Below are 27,894 nucleotides of genomic sequence, written 5' to 3'. Positions count from 1 at the left end.
GAAAATAAGGCAGCCTTAGCATAACTGAAAATGTGTGCACCCTATCCACTATGCTGCATTTCTACGGGAAAATTCCCTCCTCAGATTTTAAAGATGGCTTGTTCATGCAAGCAAAGGATGCGCGGTGGCCCCATTTGTCACACTTCAGTCTGTACGTTCAAGTGAATTTAAATGAGAAAATTACACCCAAAACATAGCTGTCCACTATAGTTCTGTAATCGAGTAGTTGCAAACTGTGTTGTGTTTGTGCCCTGACATTTTACTGTGCTATCAAAAGAGGAGGGCGGGCCAGGCGTGCCAATCCGTAAAGAAATTTTAATTAAAAGACTGGCAGAGTTTGTGCCCTGCGTGACAACTCCATTATCCCCACAGTGATAAAACACTAGCCTAGCCGAACAAATTCAGCTCATTAACTGGCAGCTCAAGTGGGCGCGATCAAGCTAAGTGGTATTTTCCGAGGGCTGACACCCAATGTTGAGGGACTGCTTCAGTGCGGCTTCTGTGAGCTTTGACCTTGAGCTTCTGTCACACATTCAAGTGACATGGTGAGATCTACAAGTGTGACCAAATGTCGCAAATGTTTCTTGTCACGTTGTATTCTTTTATTGGTAGTTGTATTTGTATTCTTTCTTTAAATATTGAAATATTTCAACTTTTGTGCGAAAAACACAAAGTTTTGGGTGTCTGTTGCGCTGCGCTCAGCTGCTGACGCGCATTATGCGGAATCCGCAGTTTGTTTCACCACCTAGCAAGAGGGCGATTAGCTATTGCTTCTCTATTAGCTTGTTTGTTAGCGCTACATTCACATGCTCTTTTCATACTTGTCAAATAAAGGATGACTGAAAATGTATCCAGCGCACCTGTTTTGTATGCAAGCTGAGGACACGAGCGGTAAACCTTGCACCGGATTTACGTGTGCTTGAAGCCTCGGCACATCTTGGAGCCTCTTTTCAGGTAAAAACAGAGTTCAGGGGGAGGGTACACAAATATGCGCGGTGAAGCACGTGATGTTATGCATCGGTGATTTCTGTTGAACATGCGTGCCTGCATGTGCATGCATGCACATGTAACTTTTCATATTACGACTTCGATTTCGCAAAATAAAGATTTTTCTTCATAAGAGCCTTATTTTATATTGTACAACTGTATGCTGATGTCATGCTGATTGCAAATGCAAGCATATTAGTGCGTCTACCTTCATCAGGGTCGTTCCTGGCCGACGCTTCCAAGAGCGCCACGCTGGCCGCAAACGACACTCGCCTCTTGGCCTCGGCGTGCTGATAGCCGTTGGCATTGCGTCCCTTCTTGTCCGCCTTCCGCTTTTTGCTCTGCATCTCCTTTTCGTACACGGCCCAGCGTTTGAGCTGCTGAGTGCGCCGCTTTTGGGCGGCTCGTAGCCGCTCCAGGCTGGGGACCTTGTCCAGCTGCTGCAGCTCCTGGATCAGCTCCAGGTGGTTGGCCATGATGGCAAATGGTTGGGATGGGGTGGGGGGCGGTAGAGGAAGGGGACAGAGCGATGTAGATGAGGGAATCTAACGAAGGCTGCCCCTTCGGCAGTGGCCTCCTCCTGTCAGTATCTTCGTCATTATTATCGTTGTGGTATTGGTGATTTTAGCAGCAGATCTGGGAGGAAGAGAAACATCATTATCACTCAGATTTTCATTCAAATCATAAGTATCTTGTGTTATCTTTTCTCATTGAAATGAATGTAAAAGGCACTGAACCCTTCGAGGCCAACCCCCCAAAAAATAACATATTTTTAAATAGCATGGACATGCAGACACCAGTGGCAAAGCCTGAGCTGAAATTCAAGTTGATAATCTCCTGACTTTCACAGTGCAGTCATCAGAGAGACGTCTGAAATTAATTAGTTAGAAAAACAAGGCCAACATCCATTTCTAGCCCAACAACTGGAAAAAACCTTGCAATCTTAATTTTCCGTCAAACTCAGACGGCCGTCTATTGCCACTCTACATAGGTTAACCACTTCCTGGATGCTGCACATGAAAGATAAGCTCACAAACTAGGGCAGCGCAGACATTTTTCCGACAACTACGACAGAAAGTTCCACTTGAGGAGAGCGTAAATCGAAAGACTTTGAAACAAAGGAACACACCTTACTGTTTCGTGTTTCTTCTTCTGACTTCTCGAAAGTGTTATGAAGAAAACATGGCACAACCTTACATTCGCTCACATTTGCATTATTGACAACACAACATCTGTCCCAATGACAGTCAAGGTTAAACAGCCAGAAAGACTTCCGCTAGCAAGCCCTCAACCCTCCCCAGCATATATACACTAAAGTATGCATTTATACGCTTGAACCATCAACCACTTACTTGGTTCACTGCCTGCCATCCGCCTCATCCAACAACCAGAAACGCATGTGTGATGTTGAGTGTTGTTTTCTTTGCAGCAGCCAAACAGCGGCATGCACAGGGTCAGGAAACCAATCGACATAAATCACACCATCACTTTGGGTACGTGTGACAATTGTGCAGAAGTGAGTGACGCACACTAACACTCAAGACACTCACACAAAATTGCACTAGAAGTCAAAGGCAAATTAGAAATGATTTCCAAGGCCGATTGGTAAAGAAGCCAGCTCGCAATTTCTTCTGCGAGAATTTCGAACCAAAGCTGACAGCTGATTTCTTTTTTCTGTCAAGACGACAATGTTCAATGAATCATTTATAAAATGACTAAAAGAGACAAAAAGTAGGGATGGGAATGCTGATCGATTAAAGAATTCAGTCGGATCCTGGTTGTTGATTAATCTTGCCTAGAAGCGAATGAGATGTAATTGCAAAGTATATACATATGGTAGTTGAAAGAAAGTAATGGTTGGAGTAATGATCAATGAATCGGATTAAAAAAAAAACATGCTACGGTTTTGATCCTTTAATGTCATTAAATGGGAAAAACGGAGAACAATGTTTTGAAAGTAAAAACATGTTTATTTTAATTCAAAAACCAGCTTTCGGGGAGGACGAAAGCCCTAATTTATACACACACGCACACACACACCAGACAGACATATAAATCAGCCGAAATGGTAACTATAGCAGACTTACATTGCGCTTTATACATAATATGATGTCCAAAGCTTTGAAAAAAGCATGACATTCAATTATTTGAAAACCTTTAGACACATTGCTGATGCATTCTTCTAACTACGTGAAAAATGTTCTTTTAATTTTTAAATGTGCAACCATCAGTAGAATCTCCCAATGCATTGGGGCTTACAGTAAAATCTGGGCCTGATATTTGTTGTTATTTTTTAATGCCCTGAATTGACAGCCTGACCTCCCTTTCAGAAAAACAGTGTTGTCGGAGCCTGTTCGCTCTGAGAAGTTGGTTGAGCATTGTGGCAACTACGTTTCCGGAAGTAACTTCAAAATAAAAGTATACGGCCATTTGTGTCATACATTACTTGTACCATAAGTTCAGTTTATTTTGAAGGATCGGCTGGGCTTCCTCACAACGTTTGGCTTTTCTACTACTGTGATTTAGTGGTGGAAAAAAACATTAACAGATCACGTCGCTCGCCCCCCCCTCACCATGGGAGAGGAGGTTGGCTGCTGGAATAATAGCTCTTGGGGCAAAAAAGTTTCGGAACTCCTGGCCTAGATATAAAGTGAACAGAAATGGAATAAGCGTTAGCTCATTGGTGACATGCATACAGTCACCAAGTCATTGAATTCTTTAGCTGATTTGGACAGGAATTGTCATTTTTTTTCCTCTGTGTGGCCCTAAAATACACTTTAGCAATAAAACGGTGTTTACTTCACCGGCAAGAAAGTGATTATCTATGCATTTCATTAATAAAAAAACATTCCAAATTTATGGGCAGCAGTTGCGGGATTTGAATGTTGAAATCGCTAAGCAAAGATGAAGTAACGAGAGGGCAGTATCTGTAGACAAATGGGAAGATATGAAGCTGTAAGCCCCCGCTGTGATATCACGGCCGTTCCCTGGGGTCCAAGGCTTGCAAATCACAGATTGACCTCAATCAGCTCCCTGGCAGCAGATAGGAATACTACCGTGCATTGCACATTTTTATGGAGCGGAGGGGGAAAAAGTGGCACCGTCTCAATTGGATGCAGCTCATCTGAGAGAATAGAGGGAATGATGATAAACATTCTCGCCAGCCGTCAAAGAGATTCTTTTGAAAACCGTGATTTTGTTTTTTGTTTTGACAGCCACATTCAGAACACAAAAAGTCTCATTTGTCAACATGACAGGGAAGACGCAGTTCCTATCTTGAGCTATTTTCACTTCAAAACAAAACAAAATAGCAATCATGACACGACTCCCCCGGAGTGCATCTTCAACAAACGTCGCATCCCAAAAGCCACGTGGACAAATGTATAAGTATACACCTACAGGAAGGAGATTCATCGAGATCCCGACTACTATGGAAGACATAAGCCTCGTTATTTGATTAGGAATTGTTAACATAAGTGACGCGATGGACCATTTATTCTAATTAACTAGAATATCAATGTGTCTTCACCGCCATCATTCTTGATATATATAAGCTTTTACAGCTCGAAAAGGAAGCCCACATTATTTAGACATTTGCACACGTTTAATGCATTGACATGCATTTTTCTGTCTGAATTCGATACGTCCAATTGCATTTGAATGCACCACATGCACTGCGTACAAATGGGGTCCCACCAGATGTTTTTTTTTGCTTTGTTTTCATCCAGCAAGTTAACATGAACACAGGTTAACAGTTGGAATGCTAACAAATAGCAAGATAGCAACTTGAGTAAAAGACGAATTGAAAACATCAAATATGAGGATTCAGTGGAATCAAAAGGAAAAGATTATACAATCGCTAATCACTTCATGTTTGTGTGCATTCGTTACAATATATGAAGAGCATTATCTATATATTTAGCCATAAATAATCACCTCTATAATGATGATTAAAATTTCCCAGTGACCTCAATCCAGTGAGCTGAATGAGATTTTATTGTGATTTGAAACTGATGACCCTGCTCATTCAGTAGAAAAATGTAGGAAAAAGAATTCGATCTCCATTTTACAACAACGCCAAACATTATGTTCGTCGTTGTTAAGGTTCTGGACATTAGTGGTAGGTACTTATAGTTTAAGGCCATTGTTGGACACTCCTGTGCCTGGAATACTTAAGACTGAACTTTACAGATCACCTCGGGGTTTATCATCATTTTGAAATGTTTTTATTTGATATATTAAAAATGTAAAAGGAAAAAGTATCGATTTAGTTTGTTAGTATTATATTAGGTTTTGTTGGAAGGAGGATCTGAAAACAAGAGCTTAGATGTGAGCAGAAGAACTGATAATGGGCAAATCTTTCCTTTAATGGGCCCCATTACAAAGTGGCAATCAATCCATGTTAGTGAATTAAATTCAATTAAAAAAAAACTAACAATTGTAGTGTGTCAGTTTAACACCCACTAAGTGCTAAAGTGTGGTAACGCATTAATTATTTTGGGCTACGAGGCAGAGTTAACGGGCCCTGAACAAAAGGCCACAGCACACAGCCATTAAAACAGGAACTTAGTCACTTTTGACTGGTGCAATACAGTCTGATCCCTGACCTCTCTGGTCTCAAACTGGACCCTTGCGGCCAGTTTGTACACAAGTCAAAATGAGTGAACATAAAAATGAAGAGACTCCACTTCAGCCAAGCAAAGATTCTACTGTATGTTGAAATCCCAGCTCAGGCCATTCCAAACATCTTCACTAAAAACTCAAAATTAACTTAAGTTACATTACGGTCGAATGTATTTCAAAAAACAAAAATTTGAAAAAGAAAATTTATGTGGTTTAGAAATTGAATGAAGCGAATGTAAATGAACACATTTTCTGTTTTCTTTTTTCAAGTACAAATGGTTTTACCCCCAATGAAACTTTATTTAACAGGTGGAAATACGAATACGAACAGGTGGAGGTACGAATTTGGAGGTACTTACAGTAGTCGATATGTACGAAGCATGTGCTAGTATCTGATTCTGATTTTATTGCAACTACAGCGCTGATTTTTTCTTTTTGAATCAAAATGTTTCAAAAAGCATGAAGAAATAAAGTAGTATATAGCCTCCTCAAGCAGCCACTCTTCATAAGCATCTTTCACATCTCCTTTGTCTGCAAAGTTCTGCTCATATTAAAAAAAGTGTGAAGGAATTTGTCAAAAAAAATACCCGAATATTCTATGACTAGCCACTGGATCTGTGATTTACTGCCCAGTCAAGGGCCTATCCCACTTCTCTCACCAAAAGTCCACTATGACTCCAGCCTAGAAAATGGGTGGATGATTAACTTCTTTATTTATACTTGTACAGCAGTGCGAATTGCCTGTACCAAGAATAAAGATTTTATGATGGCAACAACAATACACCCCAGCCCGACTTGTAGACACACTTCTTATAAACGCTGCAATGATGAAGAGGCTTAGATGCGTTTGGAGAGCTGCTGCAGCGATGCACCACTTGAACAATCTCTTCTCATGCCCCCCCCCCCTCTCCCTGGGGCGTCCTCTCGGAGGACATTTTGATCTTGTCTGGGTGACTTGTCCTAGTTGGCAAGGGGCTCTTTGGCAGCATGAAGGGAAAACTTATATCCTCGGGTGGAGCTTTGATTTAAAGAGCTTGGGTCGTCTCCATTCTATCGCAATGATCGGGGACGCAAGACAACAGAAAGTGAACTGGACAAAATGCTACAATGCTAAGTGATGGGGTCTCTCAACAAATTTTACACCATTTTGAAGACTTTTTGATGACTTTCTCAAAATAAAAAAATCCATCAAATAAGGCACACTATATTAGTCCTCACACAAATAACAACCCAAAATTCGCACATTATTACCTGAAAATCCATACAACCATCCATCCATCATCTTAACCGCTTTGTCCTCCCGAGGATCACGGGCATGCTGGAGGCTAGCCCACACCCTGAACTGGCTGCCAGGCAATCTCAGAGCACAAAAAGGTGAACCAACATTCACACTCACAAACATACCTAAGGGCAATTTAGAGTGTTCCACATGCATGTTTTTGAAATGATAAGGTAACCCTGACAAAACCCACACAGGCACGGGGAGAACGTGCAAACTCCACACAGGAAGAAGTCCAAAGTGAACCCATGACCTCTTCACAGTGTGGCGGACGTGCCGCCCTTTGGTAGAGATGTCTGTCATAAGTAAAACGTCTCTAGTCGCCACGCCCACAATGACAAAGGAAACGATAACAATTTTAGGGTCATTTTGGACGTTTCCTTCCAAATTAAACTTCTCCAGGAGGTTTTATCCACTTGCTATCATTTTTTACCCAGATATTCCAGAGATAATAATAACATCGCTCACAATTCTCCAAATGTTTTCAATCTCTGTATACTCCCATTGATTTTCCTTCATGTGCGCCTCACTCATTTCTCTTTTGCCCCACAGCCGTGGGACTGACTGACTGCACTCGTGCCTGACAGTCTCAACAATGCGTTGTCTTCTATCTGGTATGTAGTCAGACTGAACCGATCTGGCTGCATACCAGACCCCACTACCGCGGACCAGCCCTTCGACAACACCACAAGGATCAAATCAAATGAAATGTGTTGGGCACCTCTGTGAAAACTGTAGCTTTCACTGAATAATAGCAAGGATGCTTTTTGGCTTGGGATGATCTGAACTCCAACAACGATGTCGAGCGCAATAACTTGCAAGATAAAAATTATTAGCTTTCAAACTCAAACAATACATACAATGAAAATAGTCCATTATTTCCGGTAGCAGTTGATCCAGAGACCGGTACAAGCCGCAGACTAGTGGTTGGGAACCTCTGCTGTAAGATATACGTGCTGACCAGTTATGCGCTATGCCACCTGCCAAAAATGCAAAATACTGTACTATATATAAATAATACAGGTTGGAAAAACCCATGCACCGTAAAAAGTACAATGCCGTGTCAAGTTTTGACAACAGATTCTGACAAATGTTTCACATGGAAACATTTTATGCTCATGTACGGGGCAGGAATTGTGTCAAAAGCAGGTTCTCGCCCCCGCTTGCCAAGCAGTGAGCAAAGTGAAGCAATTAAACCCGCTCTCAGAAGAAACTTTGCACACATGTTTGTTTTTTGATCACATAAACTTTAGAAGCTCACACCTTTTGCTGCTTTACTCTTGAGTAGAAGGTCACACTGACTCATGTATTATTCTTATGTCTGAGGACCGTGCGATAATTATTCCTTATACTTTCATGAGGTGTTGATTGCGCTACTGCCTGATACTTGACTTCTAAATAATTTATTTTCGCATTAGCTTCATCAGAATGAGCAATTACTTCAGTTTTCCAAAGCTGCTGTAGCAAAGCCACGAAGCCCAACGGCTCCAATATCTCAGATCACAACTAGATCATTTGACTATGTGTCTTTGATCAACCATGGGGAGAATCAATTCATTCTTTCTCATTCAGATATGGGGGCATCTCTCTTTGATTGTTCTTTGGTGCTTCCACTGAATATTAATGCTACTCAGAGGATTTGTGCTATAGCATTGATATTGGGTGTGTATATTTCCATGAAGGAAAATGCAATCAATACATACAGGCACTTGCTTTTTTTTTCCATTGCAAATGGTAACTGAACATTCTCTTATTACTTTTTTACCTTAGGTGCTAGGGACGGGACAGGATCTTGTAAACTGGAAAATGTGTATTAGGCATTGTTTTAAAATAAAAATTTCACCGAAATCTTATCTCATTTACCCCAACTCAATCTTGTGAGGAATCGGTTCCTCTGGGTTTTTGTGGCTAGTCCCATTCTTCAGGTCCTCAAAGTGCTTTACGCTGACTATGCATTTACCTTTTATTGATGCTTCATCAAGAGCAAGTGGGAGTTTACTATCTTGCTCAAGAACATGGCCACAATGACTGGGGATTGAACCCATGAACCGTGGGTTGCGAGATGACCACTATATTACGAAGCCATGCCGCCCACTGCCCTGCTCAGGGTTTCCTCTTCCATAATTAGTGGTCTCTCGCATCGCCTCACTAGCTCTGTACCCGGCCCTGCAGTTGTGGGGGACGAGGTGAACAGTGTCTGAATTGCACCCACTGCAAACCGTAGTTAAGTGAGGTTAGAAATAGATCAGTACATAGATCAGAACCAGCACCACATGTTGAAAACAAGTTGCTATGGCCAAAAAGTCCATTTTCAATCATTTCTTCTCTATACGTAGTCATCCGTTTAATCCAAGGCCGCCTACAGTATCGCCATCATCTATGATCTATTATCAAAAGGAAGTTTGCTCTGACAGAGTTGACACTAATGAGACACAGAGGTCCCAAACAACTCTAACGCAGTGCTTCGCTGGGTGAACAATTAGCTAACCGTTCAAACAACCGAGGCTGTCACTGTTGGGTTCTGCATTCTTAATTGCTTTGCCGTCTTCATTTCTGATCGTTTCATCAGATCTGTGCAGGTTTGAGGTCGCAGACCAAGTTTACAACCAGATCCCGAGCTTTACAGTCTTCCCTGCAAATACCCTCGACTGATCCTCTTTCTCCAAACTCAATCTTCAAAAGGATAAGCATTGCCTGGATTTTTTTTTCGTTTTTCAACACGACTCAATTTTCCGACTGAACAAAAAGTCTGTGACAAGCCCGCGGCTTTTCCGTGTTTAGAAAACCCTCTGCCGTGACCTGGGCAGGGGTTATTCTTCTATCTGCTCCACACAGAAAAACACGAGCAGTGCAAATCTCAATGTGTGTTTATATTTATGAGGAAGGGGGGAAAAAAAACGCCCTGGCATCCAGGTTACATCTTTCTGCACTCCACTGAACATCCTTTGGGGAATTCCCTTTAATGTCTTATTCTTTTCTAAAATAATTTCTTTATTTAATTTTCTTTCACTTTCCCCTTTGTCCCTGTCTGGATCCTTTTCTCTCACGGTTGAGCCATTTTGCTGCCTAATGATGGCCTGGCCAGAGTAAACATGACTGAGACTCAGCCAGCCTGCAGTAAGTGTCACTTCTAATCTGATGCCCGGGCGAGACGAGTGTGCGCTGAGGCTGCCGCACCAGCCCGCTTAACACTGTGCAAAGGCGGAGGTGGAAAAAAAAAATTGGGCATGATGTGATTTCTTATCTTATGACGCTATAAAAACTCAAAAGGGATGAGAGGGCATTCCATCAAAATAGTTTTTTTCCTCTTTACTGGACAGAGTGTGCTCTGCATGGGTGAATTCTCTCTGGAGGTTTTATCCAAGGCAACATTATTGTGTGAAGGCAGAAGACCTTCATTGTGTAAAAGCTAAAAGCCTTCACTTGTTAGTCTTATTTTGTTTTTTTCAATTTATTACTCACACTTTTTTACAAGCATCTCCTTCCACATAACTCTTATAAACCAATTCATTGTGTATTATATTAAATTATATCCATCACACATGTTCCGACAATTCACGCTGAATGTTTTTTTGTAATTTAGGGAATAATTTTTAACTTAACCAAAAATTTCCACTAATGAAAAACGCCACACAAATTTTCGCTTTTACAGTGCCGCCCCCAAAATATCTATTTACTTCCAATGACACTTGACGGTCCTCATTTTAAATTCAAATTATTCAGCTCATTCAAGTCACATGCCCAAACATTTATTTTACAACAGTTCAACAATAATAAATAAGATTTCCATAAAATGTCCATAAAAATGCTTTTCATTCTCAGTGATACAAACAAAAGATTTACGGCATTCCATTACCAATTCTAAATGTCCAGCACATTCATTTCATCTTGGTACTGAATTTCAACATGCCAAAATTTCTATCCATTCATTTTCAGAGACATGTTTCAAACATTTACAAAAGTCAATATCATTTCACATCATCTTGTAATGTTCATTATTATATTTCAATAGATTTTCATTCAGCATTTCAGCATTAACACACCATTTACAAATAAATAAAAGTCCAAATGCCTGGTTACATTAGAATACCCTGCACAAACATTGAACAAATATGCCGCACGCAAGCAAGTGATCTTTTTAGAATAGTGGACCTTTCTTTAACAGAAGATGCTTCGTCAGTTATGCTGGCATCAGTCCACCTTATGCACAGGGGCCCATTTATCCCACAACCTCCCAACCACAACAGTCTTCATTTGTGGTCAATAGCAGCACGGTAATGAGAACTCTGTTACACTAACAGACCACAACTTGCAAGACACTTAAGGAGAATTACAGTGAACGGCTGCAGGTGAGCACTGAATCAGCTACTCATAGAACGTCAGCTATTTGTAGAAATACTGAAAACCTCCTAACACAGAGAAGAGCAGCCGTTCGCAGTCACAAACCCACCTAAGGATGATACGGAGTGTCCACTATACCTACCATGCATGTTTTTGGAATGTGGAAGGAGACCAGAGTGCCCGGAGAAGACCCATGCGAGCACGAGGTGAACATGCAAAGGCAGGGGCAAGATAGAATGGAACCTGGGACCTCTGAACTGTGAGGCAGACGGGCTAATGTGTATTGACTGCTTTCTATCTGCAAAAAGTAATCATTAGGGAAAAAATGATAACGCCAGGTTTGTTAATGAATTTCAGGCAAACTGCTTGTCTTTAGGAGGAATCAAGACTGGGATTCAACTAAGCGGAATATGCCTTCCCTTCATATACGCAAGATCGCTAGACGCCACTTACACGGTCTGTCGTCCGGCGCTGGTTGAAATGATTGAAACTGCAGCCGCCGTTTGACTTGTCTCGTTACAATGACAAAGGAAAGAAGGGGCTCCCAGATGTCAGCGTGTGATCAATCACAGAAGTGCAATACTGCACTGCTACGTAGTATGTACAGTATGTGGTGCAATCCAAGCCTTTACTTTTAACCAGTCCACTAGTGTGCGGAAACATTGTCTTTTCACCATAAAATGATTCAATGCCTTATAAGGAAAAAACATGCAGTAAAACGCTCAAATCTGACAAAAGAACAAATCACAAAACACTGAAACACATACACTTTGTCTTCGCCTGGACACTGCCAGGCACACAATCCACGTGGCCCCTTTTTAGGCCAATGAGTACAGAGGCTAACCAGACATTAAAAATGACTCAACACAAGAAAGTTAATTAAAAATACATCCAACAAGCATCTCACAAAGTCCCCTCGCCCTAAACATGTCACCGACCTTAAATAAAATGTCCGTAGTCAATTACTGGATATGAACAAATCTACATTTAAATAACAGCTTCATTTCCTCCCTCCAAATAGCAGCATAGCTTCAAATACAAATACTCATTCATCATGCAACCATCAACGAAAGATAAAACACAGACAAAAGAATAAATAGAATAAAGTGCAATCACATCGAATTACATTGCTCAAACGTGACTAATTGCAGCCATGGGCAAACCATGTGTTTAGTGGAATGGAACTACACAATCATGTAACACAGAGGAACAACAGTAACAATTACAATAGGCATGAGAATAGCCTGCTCTTCATTATAAAGAGAGAAAAAAAAATAATCGCCCAGAGGAGTTTTACCATAGTGGAGGTCTGCATGGATGTAGATCAACTTCCCATAACTGACATTATGTTTGCTCTCCTTCAGACATCAGGCTATCTGAATGTGCTTCTAAACCAGGCAGTTCATTCTTGAGTAATTGAAAGGTGAATATTCCTGATATAAACTAGCGCAAACCAACTTTATAAATGTTCTTTATTGCATGTGAAAATGGAAGTAAATGTTCCTATTTCAACCTAATATCTGGTTGTGTAGTTAAATATGTAGTTAATACAAACAATTTATGGGCAGCTATCAAGGAGTTTAGGAATACTGTAGGGCTGGAGAAAAAAGTTGACCAGGTTAGGTAGGTCGACTTTAAAAATGGGCTAAAAATAAACTACAGACAGACTAAAACTATCTACCTAAAAGCTCTGCCGAAACCGTCTTTGTGTCACCGTTTTCTACGTGGACCTTTCCTGCAGTCTTGCACAATGTTGCAATGGCAGCAAAAATTAAAAGAATCCCCACCCCAAGAAAACAGAGGATATCAAAAGTTTGCTCATTTCCAATTTAGAAAAATGGTGACAAATATGAAGTAATGATCAGTTAATGCAAATTGTAAAAGGCATTCTTAAAAAAAAAAAAAAAACACCAACAACTACAACAAACACATATGCAAGGACAGTCTTAATATACAGCTCCACTGCTTGTCTTGAACCAGTTCAGGGTGACCCCCACCTACTGCCTGAAGACATCTTAGATAGGCACCAGCAAGCCAGCGACCCTAGTGAGGATAAGCAGCACTAAATGGCAGTTTTTATTGACCTTCAATGGTAATCACTAACATGCCAATTCTCATCGCAATTCCACTTTGAAAACTAATTTGTACAGAGGACAATTAATTAGTAGCTATATCCACTCACTGGAACTCATGTTCAAGATTAGTAAATTACAGATTGGCAGATTATTCTTTTAAAGAATGGCCCAAGAATAATGACTGCATGTAAAAATGGCAGAAAAACCACAGATATAACAAATTTCCCCAAGGTATGAGGATGGGCAGCCAGAGACGAAACCAGTCTAGTGCCATTTTTATTACTATCCCAAGAAGCGACTTGCTCGTGGAAAGATTGATCCTCTCAATTTTGTGCCTCTGGCTTTGTATATAGAACAGCAACTTGAAGGGGGAAAAAGGCAGATAAATCGGTGTCGAAAGGTGCTACTGACTACCTGGGCAACGCTTTGTCTTCAAAGTGTTGCGCGACTGTGTTGCCATGGCTATTCGTAGAAAATTCCATGTGAAGAGAGAAGGGAGTCTGCTGGGTTTTCCACAACAATGTGAGGAAAAAAGCTTGACAATAACCCCTCCCACCCACAGTTAAACACCTTCCTGAACAAACCCTAAGATCACTTCCTGTTCGACTGAGCCTCCCCGTCTGTGATTGGGCTGAGCTCCTTCCATGCAGGTCCTGTGAAATCGAATTGAAAAAAATATAACTGTACCGATAAGAGCGAGTATCATTTAGGGCACAGGTGTCAAACTCAAGACCCGGGGGCCGGATCCGGCCCTCCACATCAATTTTTGTGACCCGCGAAAATGCTGATTTGACTTCTGGCTAAAATAGCAAATTTGCAAGTTGTCTTTAACTTTTAAAAATCTGTGGAGAAAATACAAGCATTTTTTAATTCACAATCAGTTTTTGCCGGCCTCTGATTTCAAAACAACGTGTTTTACAAAAGCATTTAAAAAAGATTTGACTTCACAGTCATACCGGCCTTCTGACAGAAACTAGAACTACAATGTGGCCCATGATAAAAATGAGTTTGACACCCCTGATTTAGGGTGTTAAAGCCAATGCTGGGGGTTTTATTCACCCAGTAAGCGGTCACTGCATCCCAACCACCGGGGGGGGGGCGGCTGATCACCTTATGCAGCCAAATACCTCAGATTCCACCTCATTCCATTATTTTAAAGCCGACTTACTGGTTTTATCTGACCACAAATCCAAAAGTCACATCCATTTATTTCTTGATGCCACAGGAAGGAGTACATCCGAGGCACATTTTAAATGAACATGAGCGTCGAAAGAGCAGAGCTGCGGCAAACAGAGTCCGCAAATAGCCAGGAAATAAGGGAGAGGAGGTCGAAGCTCCATAGGTGTTCCAGAGATTGGGCCGTCGTTCTATCAAGACTGCAGATTAGTAGACAGCTCGGCGATCAGAACACTGATCTAGTGTAATCGCTTTTTCCACAGTAAGCGAAGGAACCGGCGTCAGGCGCCGCTAAGCGAAGACGTCTTAATCGGCGGGAGGTCAAGGAGCAGCTTTGCAAAAGCGAGGATGGGACTTCCAGTGAGGAATGACCACATTTAACACGGGAGGTTAAAGTCAAAGACGGTGTTTTGCTTTGATTGCGTCTGCATGGCTATCAATATTTAATGGGACATAGGCTAATCAGAGAACGGCAGAATAATTAAACGTGAGTTAGGACGGGAAAAGCACTTCTGGAGGCAGCGGAGCAGTGAGGACAGCTCAGAGGAATCTCATTTTGCTGATGCACAGCCGCACGCTTTAACCTTTTCAAATGCGAGATGAAACGCTGCTTGTATAAGCTCTAAAAAAACATATATTTTTCTTGAGCGTTTCGGGGAACGCAAAGGAAACGCCCTTGCTCAGCATGAACTGATCCTGGACTGAAACCAATCACAAGAGGTGGCTCGTGATGATTGATGACACCAACGGCCAGAACACAGAAATGGACTTCTTTTCTGTCTGGTTGAACACAGCAAACCTTGGAACCGGGTTGCGAAAAATGAAAATTGACATCACCTCCGGACAGATCTTGATAAAAATGTTTTCTTAAGAACTGTTTTCGACCTTGTATAGAGCACCTCATAAACAGAGACCTCAGACATTAAGTTGGCCTTCATTGTAGATTGTAGAGAATTATTGTCACATGTACAGCGTGAAAACACACAGGGAAATTCTTACTCTGTTCACCTCAGCGCACAGAATACAGCAGCCACAGGGGGCGCCATCATATAACAATGGCTAAGTGAAAAAGTTGAATTTTCCACAAAGTTGTTAAAAGATCTTAATTGTAACTGCAATTTACAAAAATGACTAAAAACTAGGCGAGAAATTTGCCCAAGATACCATTAGTATCAGATAGTTACAGGGAATATTGGAAGAACCCCATCACCGGTCATTATTAATCCGTATTAAACCTCCCATCTTGCTTAGCAAGCATATGAAACATTGTTAACTTAAAAATATGACCCAATATAACGTTAACACCGTTTTTATCAGGAGCATGAAAAGGTGTAAAACACAAATATGACAGTTCCTTGACAGATTTAGTACCATCCATCATGGAGGCATACAAGTAATGTTTTCACATTTTCATTTCTTGAGATGAGCCTTTTTCAATGAAAATATCAAAAGTTTGAATTTCCCAGCTCAAAAACTCGACCATGTGAACCCAAACCTCAAACAATACCGCATTTTCAGTTAAATTTAGCACTGTATCTGCAGTACCAGAAAGTCTGTTGAAAAGTGGAAATTAATATTGACTGTACTGACTATATACATTGCCACAAGTGAAGCATGAAATTGGAAACAAAAAAACAACAAGAATTAGCACATAGGCAAGCTACTAGTGAGCCTTTGTCAACGTTTCATGAGCAGATGGTACTCATTAAAAAAGTTGGCGTCAATTATTGCATTCTTCGATGAACAACCAAACATGAATGATGTCAAATGAGATTTTAAAGTCACACTGGATCAGCACACATGAGGCAAGCAAGTACCTAAACTAAAAATTGAAGGACAAAAATATGCACGCTAGGCTTTTTAGATCAAAATAAATATCAGTGAACAAGAAATGCCAATTTGCTTTTATTTGGTTTTATCCATTCACCACACGCTAGTCTGTACTGCAAACCTACTTCCTGTTTAGCTTCTTGTAATTAATAAGACAAGAAAATAACATTGTGTGGTTGGCTGTGGCACATTTTGTTCCATTGCCAAAGAGAACATTGCCCAGCTTCCGTTCTGATTTTTCTTCTACTGCGACTGCTTTTTTTTTTTTGTTGCCTTGAGGCACCATGCTGCCTCTCGCTGGTCAATCTTTGTACTACAACAGATATCTTCTTTGGGGCAGGAGAGTTGCAATTTTTAGCGGAAATATACAATAGTTTCTGTGTTAGTCATCTTGTGTACAACACACACTAAAAGAACAGTAAGACTTGTATTTTTTTTTTAAATCAAAAGTTCAAAATAGTTATTTGTGTACCCCAATTTAATTTGCACATGTGTCTTAATACTCAGGTGACATTTAGAAAAAAAAGGAAGCATATTGCAATGTGCACATTTGATCCGGTTTGTATATTAATCATTAGGTTAAAAGGTCCGGTTGTGCATTCATGGTGGAAAACAAATGGTTAGCATCATAATAATTCAACTATACCAAGGTAAAACTGGAATGTTGCCAAGCAGGTCTGTATGAAGCTAATACACACATACACATACTACACACACACACATACACACATGCACATTGACAAGAGCGTCACTCTAACAGCAGCTGGCGAGGAACAGCAGCAGAAAGACCTCAGAACCGCTCTGCACATCAAACATTTAAGGCCGGCCGTTGCCTCAGCAGCGCCCAGCATCACAAAGTGAGACAAACACAGCCAATGATGTTTCCATTAGTGCATGTGTGTGTACTGCGCATCTGCGTTCGCCACTACATGAGGGCGAGACCTCCAGAGACAGGCGAGGCTTCCTTAAAATGGTGTTAGACATCATTTGTTTGATTAATATGGACAACGTGTACTTAATCAATAACCATTTTAATCGTCATGTTAACAAGTCCGCGCAGTCACACTGATCAATAGGTCAATTCATAGCTAATCATTTTAAAAGAGGGTGGCTAACCTTCCGGTTAAAGGAGATTGGGTAGATTGGGACTTTGTTTCCCACGCTGTCTACCATCAAAGCCTTTTATTACTTTTTTTTACAAAAAAAGCATTGTAGGCCATGTCAAAATGTGTTTTTAGTAAATCCCACGGGCCCCAAAAATGTGGATGTCGGGACACAAAAGGCCCCCAGGTCATAGTTTGGACACCTCTGGTCTAAAAGGTCAGTTAGTTACGATAAGTTACACTTTGAGTTTTCCAAAGACCGTCCACCAAAATGCGTGATTGATTATACTGTACATAATCATAAGTATCATTGCGTGGCTGATACATTGTGCAAAACCACTAAACAAAGTGAGCAATTACTTGAAATTAACTAGAAATAAATTGAGCTGTAAACATTTATTTTCAATGACAATGTGAGCCCAGGTGTCAAAGACAAGGCCCGTGGGCCAGATCTGGCCCCCTGCATCATTTTATATGGCTCGTGAAAGCAAATTAAGCATGTCATCGAGGGCTGCACAATTAATTGAATTTTAATCGCGATCACAATATTGGCTTCCACGATTAATTAAGCTGAATCTCTGCGATATTAACATCTGAAAATATACATGGCAAATCAAGCAATTTGTCATTCTACCACCAGGGGCCAATGTTTCTCACGTATGCATGAAAAAAAGCCTCTGCTTTAATCATCCTAATATATTATTTTCCAGAGTGAATGCCGTTGACTTTCTCACCTCATTTCAAATATATTCAGTGCTAGCTGTAAAGTGAGACCCAAAATTGGATTATATTCGGTTTGAAATGACCGAAAATGACATTTTGACTGCTAATTGATTAAAATTTGCATAAAAGTAAATAATGTGCCAAGTTTTTTCATTCATTTGCAGTTAGATGTGTTGCACGAGTGTTTTTGCCATCATAACTATTTACTTTATTTATTTTAGTTTATTGTTATTATTACTAAGTGGCGAGCCTTGAAGCCTAGTTTATATACTGCTTGTTTAAAGAAAAAAAAAAGGGCAATAAATAGAAATGTTAAACCAAACATGATGAATAATCGTGTTTTCAATATTGACCTAAATAATCGTGATTATTATTTAGGCCATTATCGTGCAGCCCTAATGTCATCTGTTATGCTTTGCGCCAACATTTCAAATTGTCATATGTAATTCATAAATTTGAAGCATGTTCTTGCCTACATGATTAGAGAAACTTCAACAATGGGTGGCCAAACTATTATTGACTTGTGATTTCAAAACCAATTATCCAACAGTTGTTGTGTTCTTTACGTATAACAGTGACAAAACCACACTCAGTCATAACGAAATCATAACGGCTATGTGGCTCGCAACCAAAATGAGTCTGATTTTATATGTAAGAGGAAACTGGATGACGAGCAGCAAGTTACGAAAACTAATAATTGAGAAACTGTCATGCGCCTCAAAAATGAAGCAAAGAATATTTTTCAAAGGTTAAAAAGTCCTCCGGCTGTCCCTGAAACGGCCAAAGTCTGGAGCAACCATGTGTATCGTTAACAGCAACATCTCCACCGGGGGAGGATGTCGAAGCCTGTCCCGCTAATCTTCAGAAAGCCCCCCGACTTACTGCAGCCGAGACGCCGGCCACGTTCATCCAAACCCTCGGAGCCCCTCTGCAAGCCGGTAAAAGTGAGCTAACTAGCAGAAACTGTACCAAAAAGAAGACGAATCACTAGGAGAAACGAGTGCCGAGGAGTGAAACATGTCTCTCTCTTTTTTTTCCTCCTCGAAAAGGAAATCCCTTCTCGAGGACTTCGGCAACACGTCCGGCTCATCGCCACTCACCTCTGCCCGGGGACAGTCGCTCCAATGCGGGGAGAGCAGCGGCGAGAACTCGGTGCTTATCCCGGTGAGTTAAAACTTGTCCCGTTATAGTGCAGATTCGCCGAGCTGCTTAGCCATGCCGTGCATGCCGCGCGTGTTAGAAAAGTCACCGTGTGTGAACGTGTATGCGCGAGCGTGCGTGTACTTGGTCTTCTGGAGGGCGGTGCTAAGAGGAGGAGGATGCAGGCGCAGTGTGAGCCGAGCGAGGCAAGGGTGCGCGGTGTAGCCCCCACCACCAGTTGAGCAGAAAAAATTAATTCTGTACAGTGCTTCCAGTTAGCGCTCTTCGCAGAGTTTTATTCACTATTCAGGACCCATTAATTTCGCTGAAAAAAATCATCTATTTATATGCTTTAACTGCTCTTTCTGTAACAGAGAGCTAATGGGAAACTATATAATATCATGAATGCAGTATAATGCATTAAGGAAAGAAGTCAAATATGGCTGTCAAAAAAGCGTAACTATTCAATTGCACATTCGCTAACTAAAGAGGGGTAAAACATTGAAAAAGAGTCTTCATCCATAATAGCACAGCGAAATTATTATTCAAGTGTCTTTTGTTTTTTTGTGGTTCTTTTCTCTTTTATTGATTTTTTTAACAAGGGATATTGTCTTTTTCTGTTAAAAAAAAAAGTGTGTGTGTGTGTGTGGGGGAGAGAGCAAGAGTGAGAGAAAATGAGTTGACTAATGATCAGATGAGTTTTCACAAAACTGGCATTATGTAGCAGAGATTAGTTCGGAGTTACTGATGAAAATACAAATTCAATAAAGATGTCCATTTTGGGATTTCAACAAAACTAATTTCCTTGAGGTCTCAACTTTCATTTCCGAGCAGCCAAAAGGTTCCAATTGTTATTGAAGCATATGAAAATAAGGTATCACTAGACTATGCACAGTTCTGCACACCAAACTAGAAATTTCAACTTGGTAACATTGAAATTGCTGAATGTGAAATATAAAGCACATATAAAATATGAACTCACCATTAAAACTTTCTTTTTCTTTGAAGTTGTTGACTCGTTTCCTGTCTCTTGACTGGGCCTTTTCACCTTCCCTTTATTACTGTTTTTACGTCTCTAAATGTTCACGCTCAAGTGACCAAAACAAATCTAAGAGGATCTAGCCCATTTTCAAATTTTAAGTTTTTCTTTAAATAAAATATCTTTCAGACTTGGATAAGACATAAAACGGAAATAGTTCATTTTTAAGGGTGCGGCCCCTGTTGCCCGGTACCAAATGACCGGTACCGGGCCGAAGGCCGATGATTGGGGGATCTCTGATCTTGACTACACACCCCTCCTGTGCTAAATTTAAAGGTAATGAGATTGTCTGAGAATCAAGTCAGCTGTGTTCCCTCCCACAACTGCGCAAATGTTCATTTTTAACTGTGCCTGTCTACGATAAGGATGCTCATTAATCTGCCCAAGCCTCTAATATATTCTAAATCATTATACCTTAATCAATAAAATAGGTGAATCATACAACACTACTTCTAATTTGTAATTTTTATGTATTACCCATTCCATAATTTGCATAATTATCACTCAGAGAGAAATAATGCTTTAATGGTGAATTTGGCATCTTTTTCAGGAACATTCGCTGTGATATCTCTAAATGTATCTTTCTCCTCCACCCCTTAAATGAAGACATGTAATATTAATATGAAACGACAGTACAGATTTGTATATATATATATATATATATATATATATATATATATATATATATATATATATATATATATATATATATATATATATATATATATATATATATATAAGCACAAATTTAATGATGTAAATTCAGCTACTATTTTAGAGAACTTGATATTGCGCATGTTATACAAAGTTTATTATATGTTTATTATAGAACATGCAAAATCTGCACTGTGAGCCAAACCCTGAACCCAGAACCTCTTTTATTTTTTGAGACAGAAATGCTAACCACTACTCTAGATGACATCATCAAGGCTTCAGACATTTTCACGAGACCAGCCATCGGTTGTTAAAGGTGGACGGAGGAATAAAACTACTCAAGTGTTGCGATTTGAGAATGTGGGTCACGCCATAATGCTTGACGGAGTCCGGTATTCATTCGAACCCTCCCCACCGCTCTCTTTCCCCTTAACCCCAATCTCTCTCAGTCCCGAGCTTAAAGATTTGACTTTGTACATTTTTTATGGATTTGCACCCATGTCGCCTCTCTTGCCCCACTTCTTCTCAAAACTAGACCAAGGCTGTTGTTTCACTGAAAAGTAGCACAAATAAACTATGCTTAGAATCCTACAAAGCGCTGAGAAAATAATCAATGCTTTGTCTTCTCATTTTTCAAGTTGCCATTTAAAAAGTGTATCATAAATCCACGAGGCATGACTCCGTTGAGCCAGCATCTCCTCTTTTATATCTATCTTTGTCTCGGATGAGCGCCAACAGCGCCGTCTCCGTCTCTCCGCAGTCAAGCCCCACCATTAAGATATTAGCACGTCAACAATGATGGAGTATGCCCCCATCATCTAGTGCTTACTTTGTTTTGTAATCACTCTGGCTATTATTTATCAGTCTATTGTGATCAAGTGTATGGTGTGGACAGACATGGCAGTCGCCGCTACCGCAATTGACTTTATGTGTAACAATAAACTCTTTCAGTTTATGCAATTTAAAATGGTGTGCCAGAAATCCCTATTCATTCAAACATGAACTCACGGCTTTATAGCTTGAAAGTTAGCGGCTTGAACGTTACATTTGAGTGATTAGTGCTAAAAGTAGTCCTTATAGACAGATATTGTCCTGATAGACAGATATTGTCCAAAGTGTCTATGCAGCTGTAGCCCAAGGCCTCATAATGACAGTTGCAACAAATATAACAAAAACATTTGTTTTGTTTTGCAAACTTGGCCTTTGAATCCTTCAAAATCAAAATCTTCCACACTCCGATATGATTTTGTTCATCCCTCAAAGAACGAACAGACTTTTACCTCGTTCACTGCCTTTCGTCTGGCGCTGTCAATTTCAAATTCCTGTTGTATGAGAGTTGATAGGCGCGTGAAAGTTTCTTTTCTTTATTCAAACTATAGTCGTGTCATTGCATATTTTACTAATATTTCTAAAATATTGCTAAGAACATCTACTTAGAGTGATCAAATGTATATTTGATCACTCTAAGTAGATGTTGTAAAAATGTACAGCCAACATGGACAGCGCCTGCATTAACGAGTCGGTGTGGCTCATAGAAATGCAAATGCAACAGATGCAAACGACAGTTCACTCAAATAAGACAATGAGAGCACTTTAAGCAGCACGTACGGACCTGAATTGACAAGACTATCTCCTGCGGACAAGAATTTCACTGAAATAATTGCATTTATCTCCTAAGTACTTTCCCGTCGTCAGGTGATGGACAGCTTTGCTGCCGGGCACACAAAAGCAAGGTTATTTCACTCTTTATTTGACCAAAATTCTTCTTCCCGCATTTTCGGTGTCAATATGACAGCAGCGCGCGTCATCTTTATGAGCTTGTAAAAAGCCTGCGTCGCTTATGTCGCTCGGCTGAGATGCAAGTCATACGTTTAGAAGTGTGATGATAATGCACTTTACTGAGTAAAATTGCAACAATTTGGAAAATTGTAAGTTAAATGTCAAATCATTTCCTAATTAATTATTGTGCAAGAATCCAAGGTGAACTCCATGGATTTCTTCGTTTGAGATACTTGTATGGTAATTAGGAAAGTGAAATTGTTATTTAAACATTAGCTAAACAGGTTTTAAGGGTTTACGATGCACCTGGAACAAATAAATTCACTTGGCATTTGTCCCATGGGGATGCGTTAGTTTTCGGCATTTAGTTTTATGCTTTGATTGTTTTTGCGTGTTTGCCAGAGCACTCTTTTCTGTCTGTGCCAGTAGAATTATGTTCTCAGTCATTCTCTCGCCTTTACTTGCATGCGTGTCATGCTGAGAGGAATAATGCCTGGCTTCTAAAGTATGGCCTAGAGGTTTGAACATTCCTTCAGAGGATTTGACACTAAACCCAGTCATTTTCTGACTACCGGTATTTCTTTTCCATTGGTCGAAATATCAATCGCATCTCTTCCAGCTCTTCTTTTTTCTTCTGCCTTTTTTGTTAAACTGCCAAATTAATGGCTGTGACTAAAACACTGAAGATGCTTTTTTTTTTTAATTCCGGATTTTTTTTTTCCGTTCACACCCTCTCCTGTAAAAGCTCACGAAAATGGCTGAGGTCTTGCTCAGCTACTGTGCTGCAACATACTGTAGACAAATTTACTGCCCATTCATAACAGAGCAGTGACATGTGAATGGAGGATACGTTATTATTGGATGACAGCATAGTTATAAATATCATGCATTTGATATTTGTCTCCTTGAGTCAAGTCTATAAGCCCAAATTCAAGTTGGTTTACTTTCTGTCTTATATGTCGATAACAACTTTGCACATCTTGGTATTTTCTGTCAGCTTTTTGATGTGAATGATCCCGTGTGTGTGTATGTGTGTAAACGTGTGTGTGTGTGTGTGTGTGTGTGTGAGAGAGAGAGAGAGGTTGTATGGAGGAAACTAGAGTCCACAGAGAAAACCTACGCAAACATGGGACATGAAAACCACACAGACACAGATGTATGTGCAAACTGCTCGTCCATCTTGATGCCTGTAAAATAATTCTGAAAATGATGAACTAATTTAAAAATGTTTGAATTAATATGAACTTGATATCGCTTTCATTTCTTGTTCCCAATTCTACACTACGTGTGAATCAGTTTTACCTGAATAGGAAGGTCACAGCTCTTTATAGTGGCAACATTGGGAAATTGCCTCTGATTAGATGTTTTTCCTTGGGCAAGGAAAAAAAACAAAATCATAAGCTTATACTGTAATGTTGAAGTGAAAAGAGAAGCAGTGTCAACTACAGTGCCGAATTGAGTGGGAAATTAGTTGAAATGTGTAATGCCGGCATATAGACACTGAGGGGCGCTACTAGCGTAGGGCAAAGTACAATACTGTATTTGGTAACTCGTAAAACCGAGTTGTCAACGTCACACACACCCCCCCCGCGATGATACTGGTATATTATTTTTATAAGAATGATAAAGATTCTGAAAAGGTGAAAAAGTTGCTAGAGTAGTTGAAAGTTGAGACAGTAGAGTTTCAAATTGCATATTAGGGCAGAGCTTTTTGCTATGGAGGACTTTTAATGAACGTGGGACTATAAAAATGATAAATGTTGGGTGGTTCCATCAAATAGGTTCGAAAATGAACATAATTAAAACAATCGTGCATTCTTTTGTCTGACGTCACGACAACTCATTCTACCAAGCTCGCTGGTGTGCACTGTACACCACCCCCCTTCAAATGATGCCTAATCCCAAAGCAGGATATTGGAAGCAGAGGTTAAAAATAGCAATTGCTTGTATAGCTCCCTTTGTCCATGCATTTATGTAATCGCCAATTCTTTTAAAGCTTTTCTCTTTGTGAACCAACACATAAGATTAATCTGCTGCTAATCAAGTTGTTCCACACAAATGTTATTTAATAGTTTGGATAGTTTCGAGGGAGTCATTAAAACTTGCCTCTCAATTAAAAATGATTTGCAGATTTTGTGAACAGTTCTGGCACATTGTACATTGTTTCATAATAAATAACCCAAGCATCAAGAAATGCATTATACTTTGCACACCAACCTTTTTGTCTTGTTGAAATTAACCCATTTTGAGGGATGCAATTGTTGGGCCAAATGTTTGTCAATGTTAAAAAGAATACAGTTTAATGTGTTTTGTCTAGTTTTTTTCTTGATAATCTTTTTTATAGTTGGTGCAGTGAGTTGGGGGGCGCGAAAGATTTTCGTTTTCCTTGAGGGGGTCTTTGTAAAATATAAATGAGAAGCACTACGTTAACTTGACAGCTGCAGACACAATTTCTTATTTTACAACAAGCGCCGAGCCCAAGTCTGTGCAAAAAAAGAGAACACCTGCAAAGACGATGTAAGCATTTTCACTCAAGGTGGATCTTCAAATACAAATTTGTACAAAATTATATGCAAACAAAACATAGAAAGTGCTTCTAAAATCCTGCGCAATTACCAATTCAGAGCACAAAAAATAAGATAATCACGCAGACATTTTGTTATAAGGCGCCTTTGAAAAGGTTTAGTGCATCTTTTAGCGTAAATAAGCCATTATCAGACACAATGTAACAGATGTAAATCAAAAGTGCACATGTTTATGCTGACATCCTGACATGGTTGCCCTAGGCAATGATGACTTTTGGTCCAACCGGGCTGAGTCAAATGTGTTTTCCAAGGGTCTGACGTCACTTTGTCTCATCGGAAAAGAATATGGAGAGAAAGCTGTTTCCATAAATAAATGTTTAACCTCAAAAATTGATCACATTTGGTCATTCGTTACTAAGTGGTCTTCTGTCTCAATATAATTAATAAAAGAAAATACAGGGCTATTTAAATAAACTTGATTTGACTTGATTATTATTGGTATTACTAGTAAAAAAAAAAAAAATGTTTGTGTGACATCATGTAAGCTTCCATCTTCAATACAGCCAGTATATTCTCCATCACATTGAATGTTTTTTGGTTGCTTTGCAGATAGGAGAGTGAGCAGCAGATGTCTGGCCCTTCTCCCAGCCTCCACTAAAGCAGCTGAAGGCCCTTAAGGAACTTAGCAATCCCGCTTAAAGCACACATGTCACAAAGAAAACCAGCCAGCATCCAAGGCTACCATCGACATTGCTGTGACTACTAAACTGCACAACGGGGCTTCAATCTCTAGTTCTTCCTCCGATGGCAGGAAACTGTCAGGTTTGGCTCTGTCACCTAATTTAATGACAGTGGTGTTTATACAACAACAATGGGGAAAATAGACAACAAAAATGCTGGGGTTTATAGGCAGCATAAAAGAGGTATCAAAGATTCAGATATTACTACAGAAGGCAGACAACTGCCAGGTAGACTATGTCTTTTTAGCACAATAGCCACATGAAAAAAATGTGAGGCATTCATTTTTTTTTGCAGGCAGAATGAAAGGGCCTTTAGTGGCTCTGACGCTACCTCCATAGTTTCCTTACCACTTACCATTTAACTTACTATTCATTGCACATAGCAAGGGGTCTAAGAGTAATGTATACATGTAAATATGGTGTAAAGATTGCCAAAAGTGTGGTCAGAGGTTGTCCATTGCCTCATCTCTGTTATGATCCATTCAGGCGGAAAATTGATGGATTGAAATTGTCCTTCTATTCTCTGTTGATATCTTATATACAATACTTATAACTCCATGGTCAAAGTAAAGTTATCACCACCAAGCGCAGAAAATTGCCGGTGCTTCTGTTTATACAGAATACCGATTCTGATAAAGGTAATCAAACGATCTTTCGAACTTAATTGCCGATTAGGGTGTAAAAATGGCTTTTGATAGCGTCGCTCTGGTACTACCTATTGCCGGCTCGACTTTTTAACCCCATTCCGTATCGGTGCCGTTTAAAGAGGCCGAAAGGGGCTTTTGCCTCCATGGTAACAGAGGAGTGGATATTAGTCTTTGCAAGGGTCCCTGAGATGAAACAATAGCAGGAAGAGCGTGGGCTGCTTTAAGACCCTCTGCAACCTCCATCTCTCTGTCTCTTTATCCATGTGTGTGTGTGCGTGTGTGCGCACATGCATCTGTCTGGAATGAAGCAGACAACCTGAAAGGAGGGCAATGAAAACAAAAACAGGATGCAGAATATATCTGAGCGCATTCTCCACCTTGACTGTGTGCAAGCATATGTAATGAAACCGCCACTCGGTGACTGATTGTCAGAGATTATAGGACATTTTTTGCTGACTGGGCGTAATGTTAGCTACATAGGCACATTTGAATGGCTTATTCAAAAATTCAGAAGGACACTCCTTATGTATGCTTTGTCAGCAGTCTCATGAGATCATGAGGTACAAGTAAAGAATTCAAGGCGACTGTCCTGATGTGTCGTAATGACTTAAGGATATCAGTGGGTGTGTAATAATTCCAAAAGGTGCTAAATGTTGAGTCAGAAGACTTTCATAAAGTATCACCTATTCACCTCTCGCTTGTTGCAAAATATGAGACTTTTTATGGTGCTTTATTATTATTATTTTCTTGTGCATACACAGCCCAGCTATTTGACACAGAAAATTGTAGTGAAATTCAAATAAAATATTCAGGTCTATTATAATGTATGGAAAGAAAGATTTATTTACTGTGCACATTCTGCAGATGACACAAAACAATAAATAAAATGAAATATTCGGACGTATTTCCATAAATGTGTTATTTTAAATTTGTGTAATTCTACACATTAAAATCTAAAAATGAAGAAAACCTTATTCAGTATTCATTTGTATTAGATATCAAACACTATTCTCCTTGTCAAGTATAAAATCATCTTGAGAAATTCAAGCCTCTTGCATTTTCATTCGGTCTCATCTTTGTGTCTTTACAGTTGAACAAGGTTGCTCATATTGACATTGAATTGTGCTACTGAGAGTTTAGAGTTATTATTTGAGTTATTATTGTTATGACTTTGAGTATTACTATATTGTGATTGAAAACGTTTTCAAATATGTCATTAATTGAGGGTGCAGC

General features: G+C 39.9%; 1 protein-coding gene and 1 long non-coding RNA gene across 3 annotated transcripts in view; one reads left to right on the top strand and one right to left on the bottom strand.

Annotated features, from left to right (window-relative positions):
* The window catches only part of ppp1r16b (protein phosphatase 1, regulatory subunit 16B), a 52,133-nt gene extending 32,751 nt beyond the window's left edge, over positions 1-19,382 (bottom strand). For both annotated transcript variants that reach the window (XM_088424045.1, XM_088424046.1), the window contains exons 1-2: positions 19,238-19,382; positions 1,196-1,623 (exon numbers count right to left, since the gene is read on the bottom strand). In XM_088424045.1, coding sequence (XP_088280171.1) covers positions 1,196-1,463 — 268 coding nt within the window. In that variant the 5' untranslated portion in view covers positions 1,464-1,623; positions 19,238-19,382. The remainder of the gene's footprint in view (positions 1-1,195; positions 1,624-19,237) is intronic.
* Positions 18,982-27,585, top strand: LOC148419391 (uncharacterized). The gene is made up of 3 exons (XR_015866662.1): positions 18,982-19,081; positions 19,187-19,301; positions 25,884-27,585. It is a non-coding gene; the product is annotated as an uncharacterized LOC148419391 (long non-coding RNA).
* The last annotated feature ends 309 nt before the right edge of the window (positions 27,586-27,894 follow it).

This window comes from Hippichthys cyanospilos, chromosome 9 (genome assembly GCF_059441005.1).
Source record: "Hippichthys cyanospilos isolate Australia breed blue-spotted pipefish chromosome 9, RoL_Hcya_1.0, whole genome shotgun sequence".
Classification (NCBI taxonomy): domain Eukaryota; kingdom Metazoa; phylum Chordata; class Actinopteri; order Syngnathiformes; family Syngnathidae; genus Hippichthys; species Hippichthys cyanospilos.
This window is presented reverse-complemented; position numbering and strand designations above follow the sequence as displayed.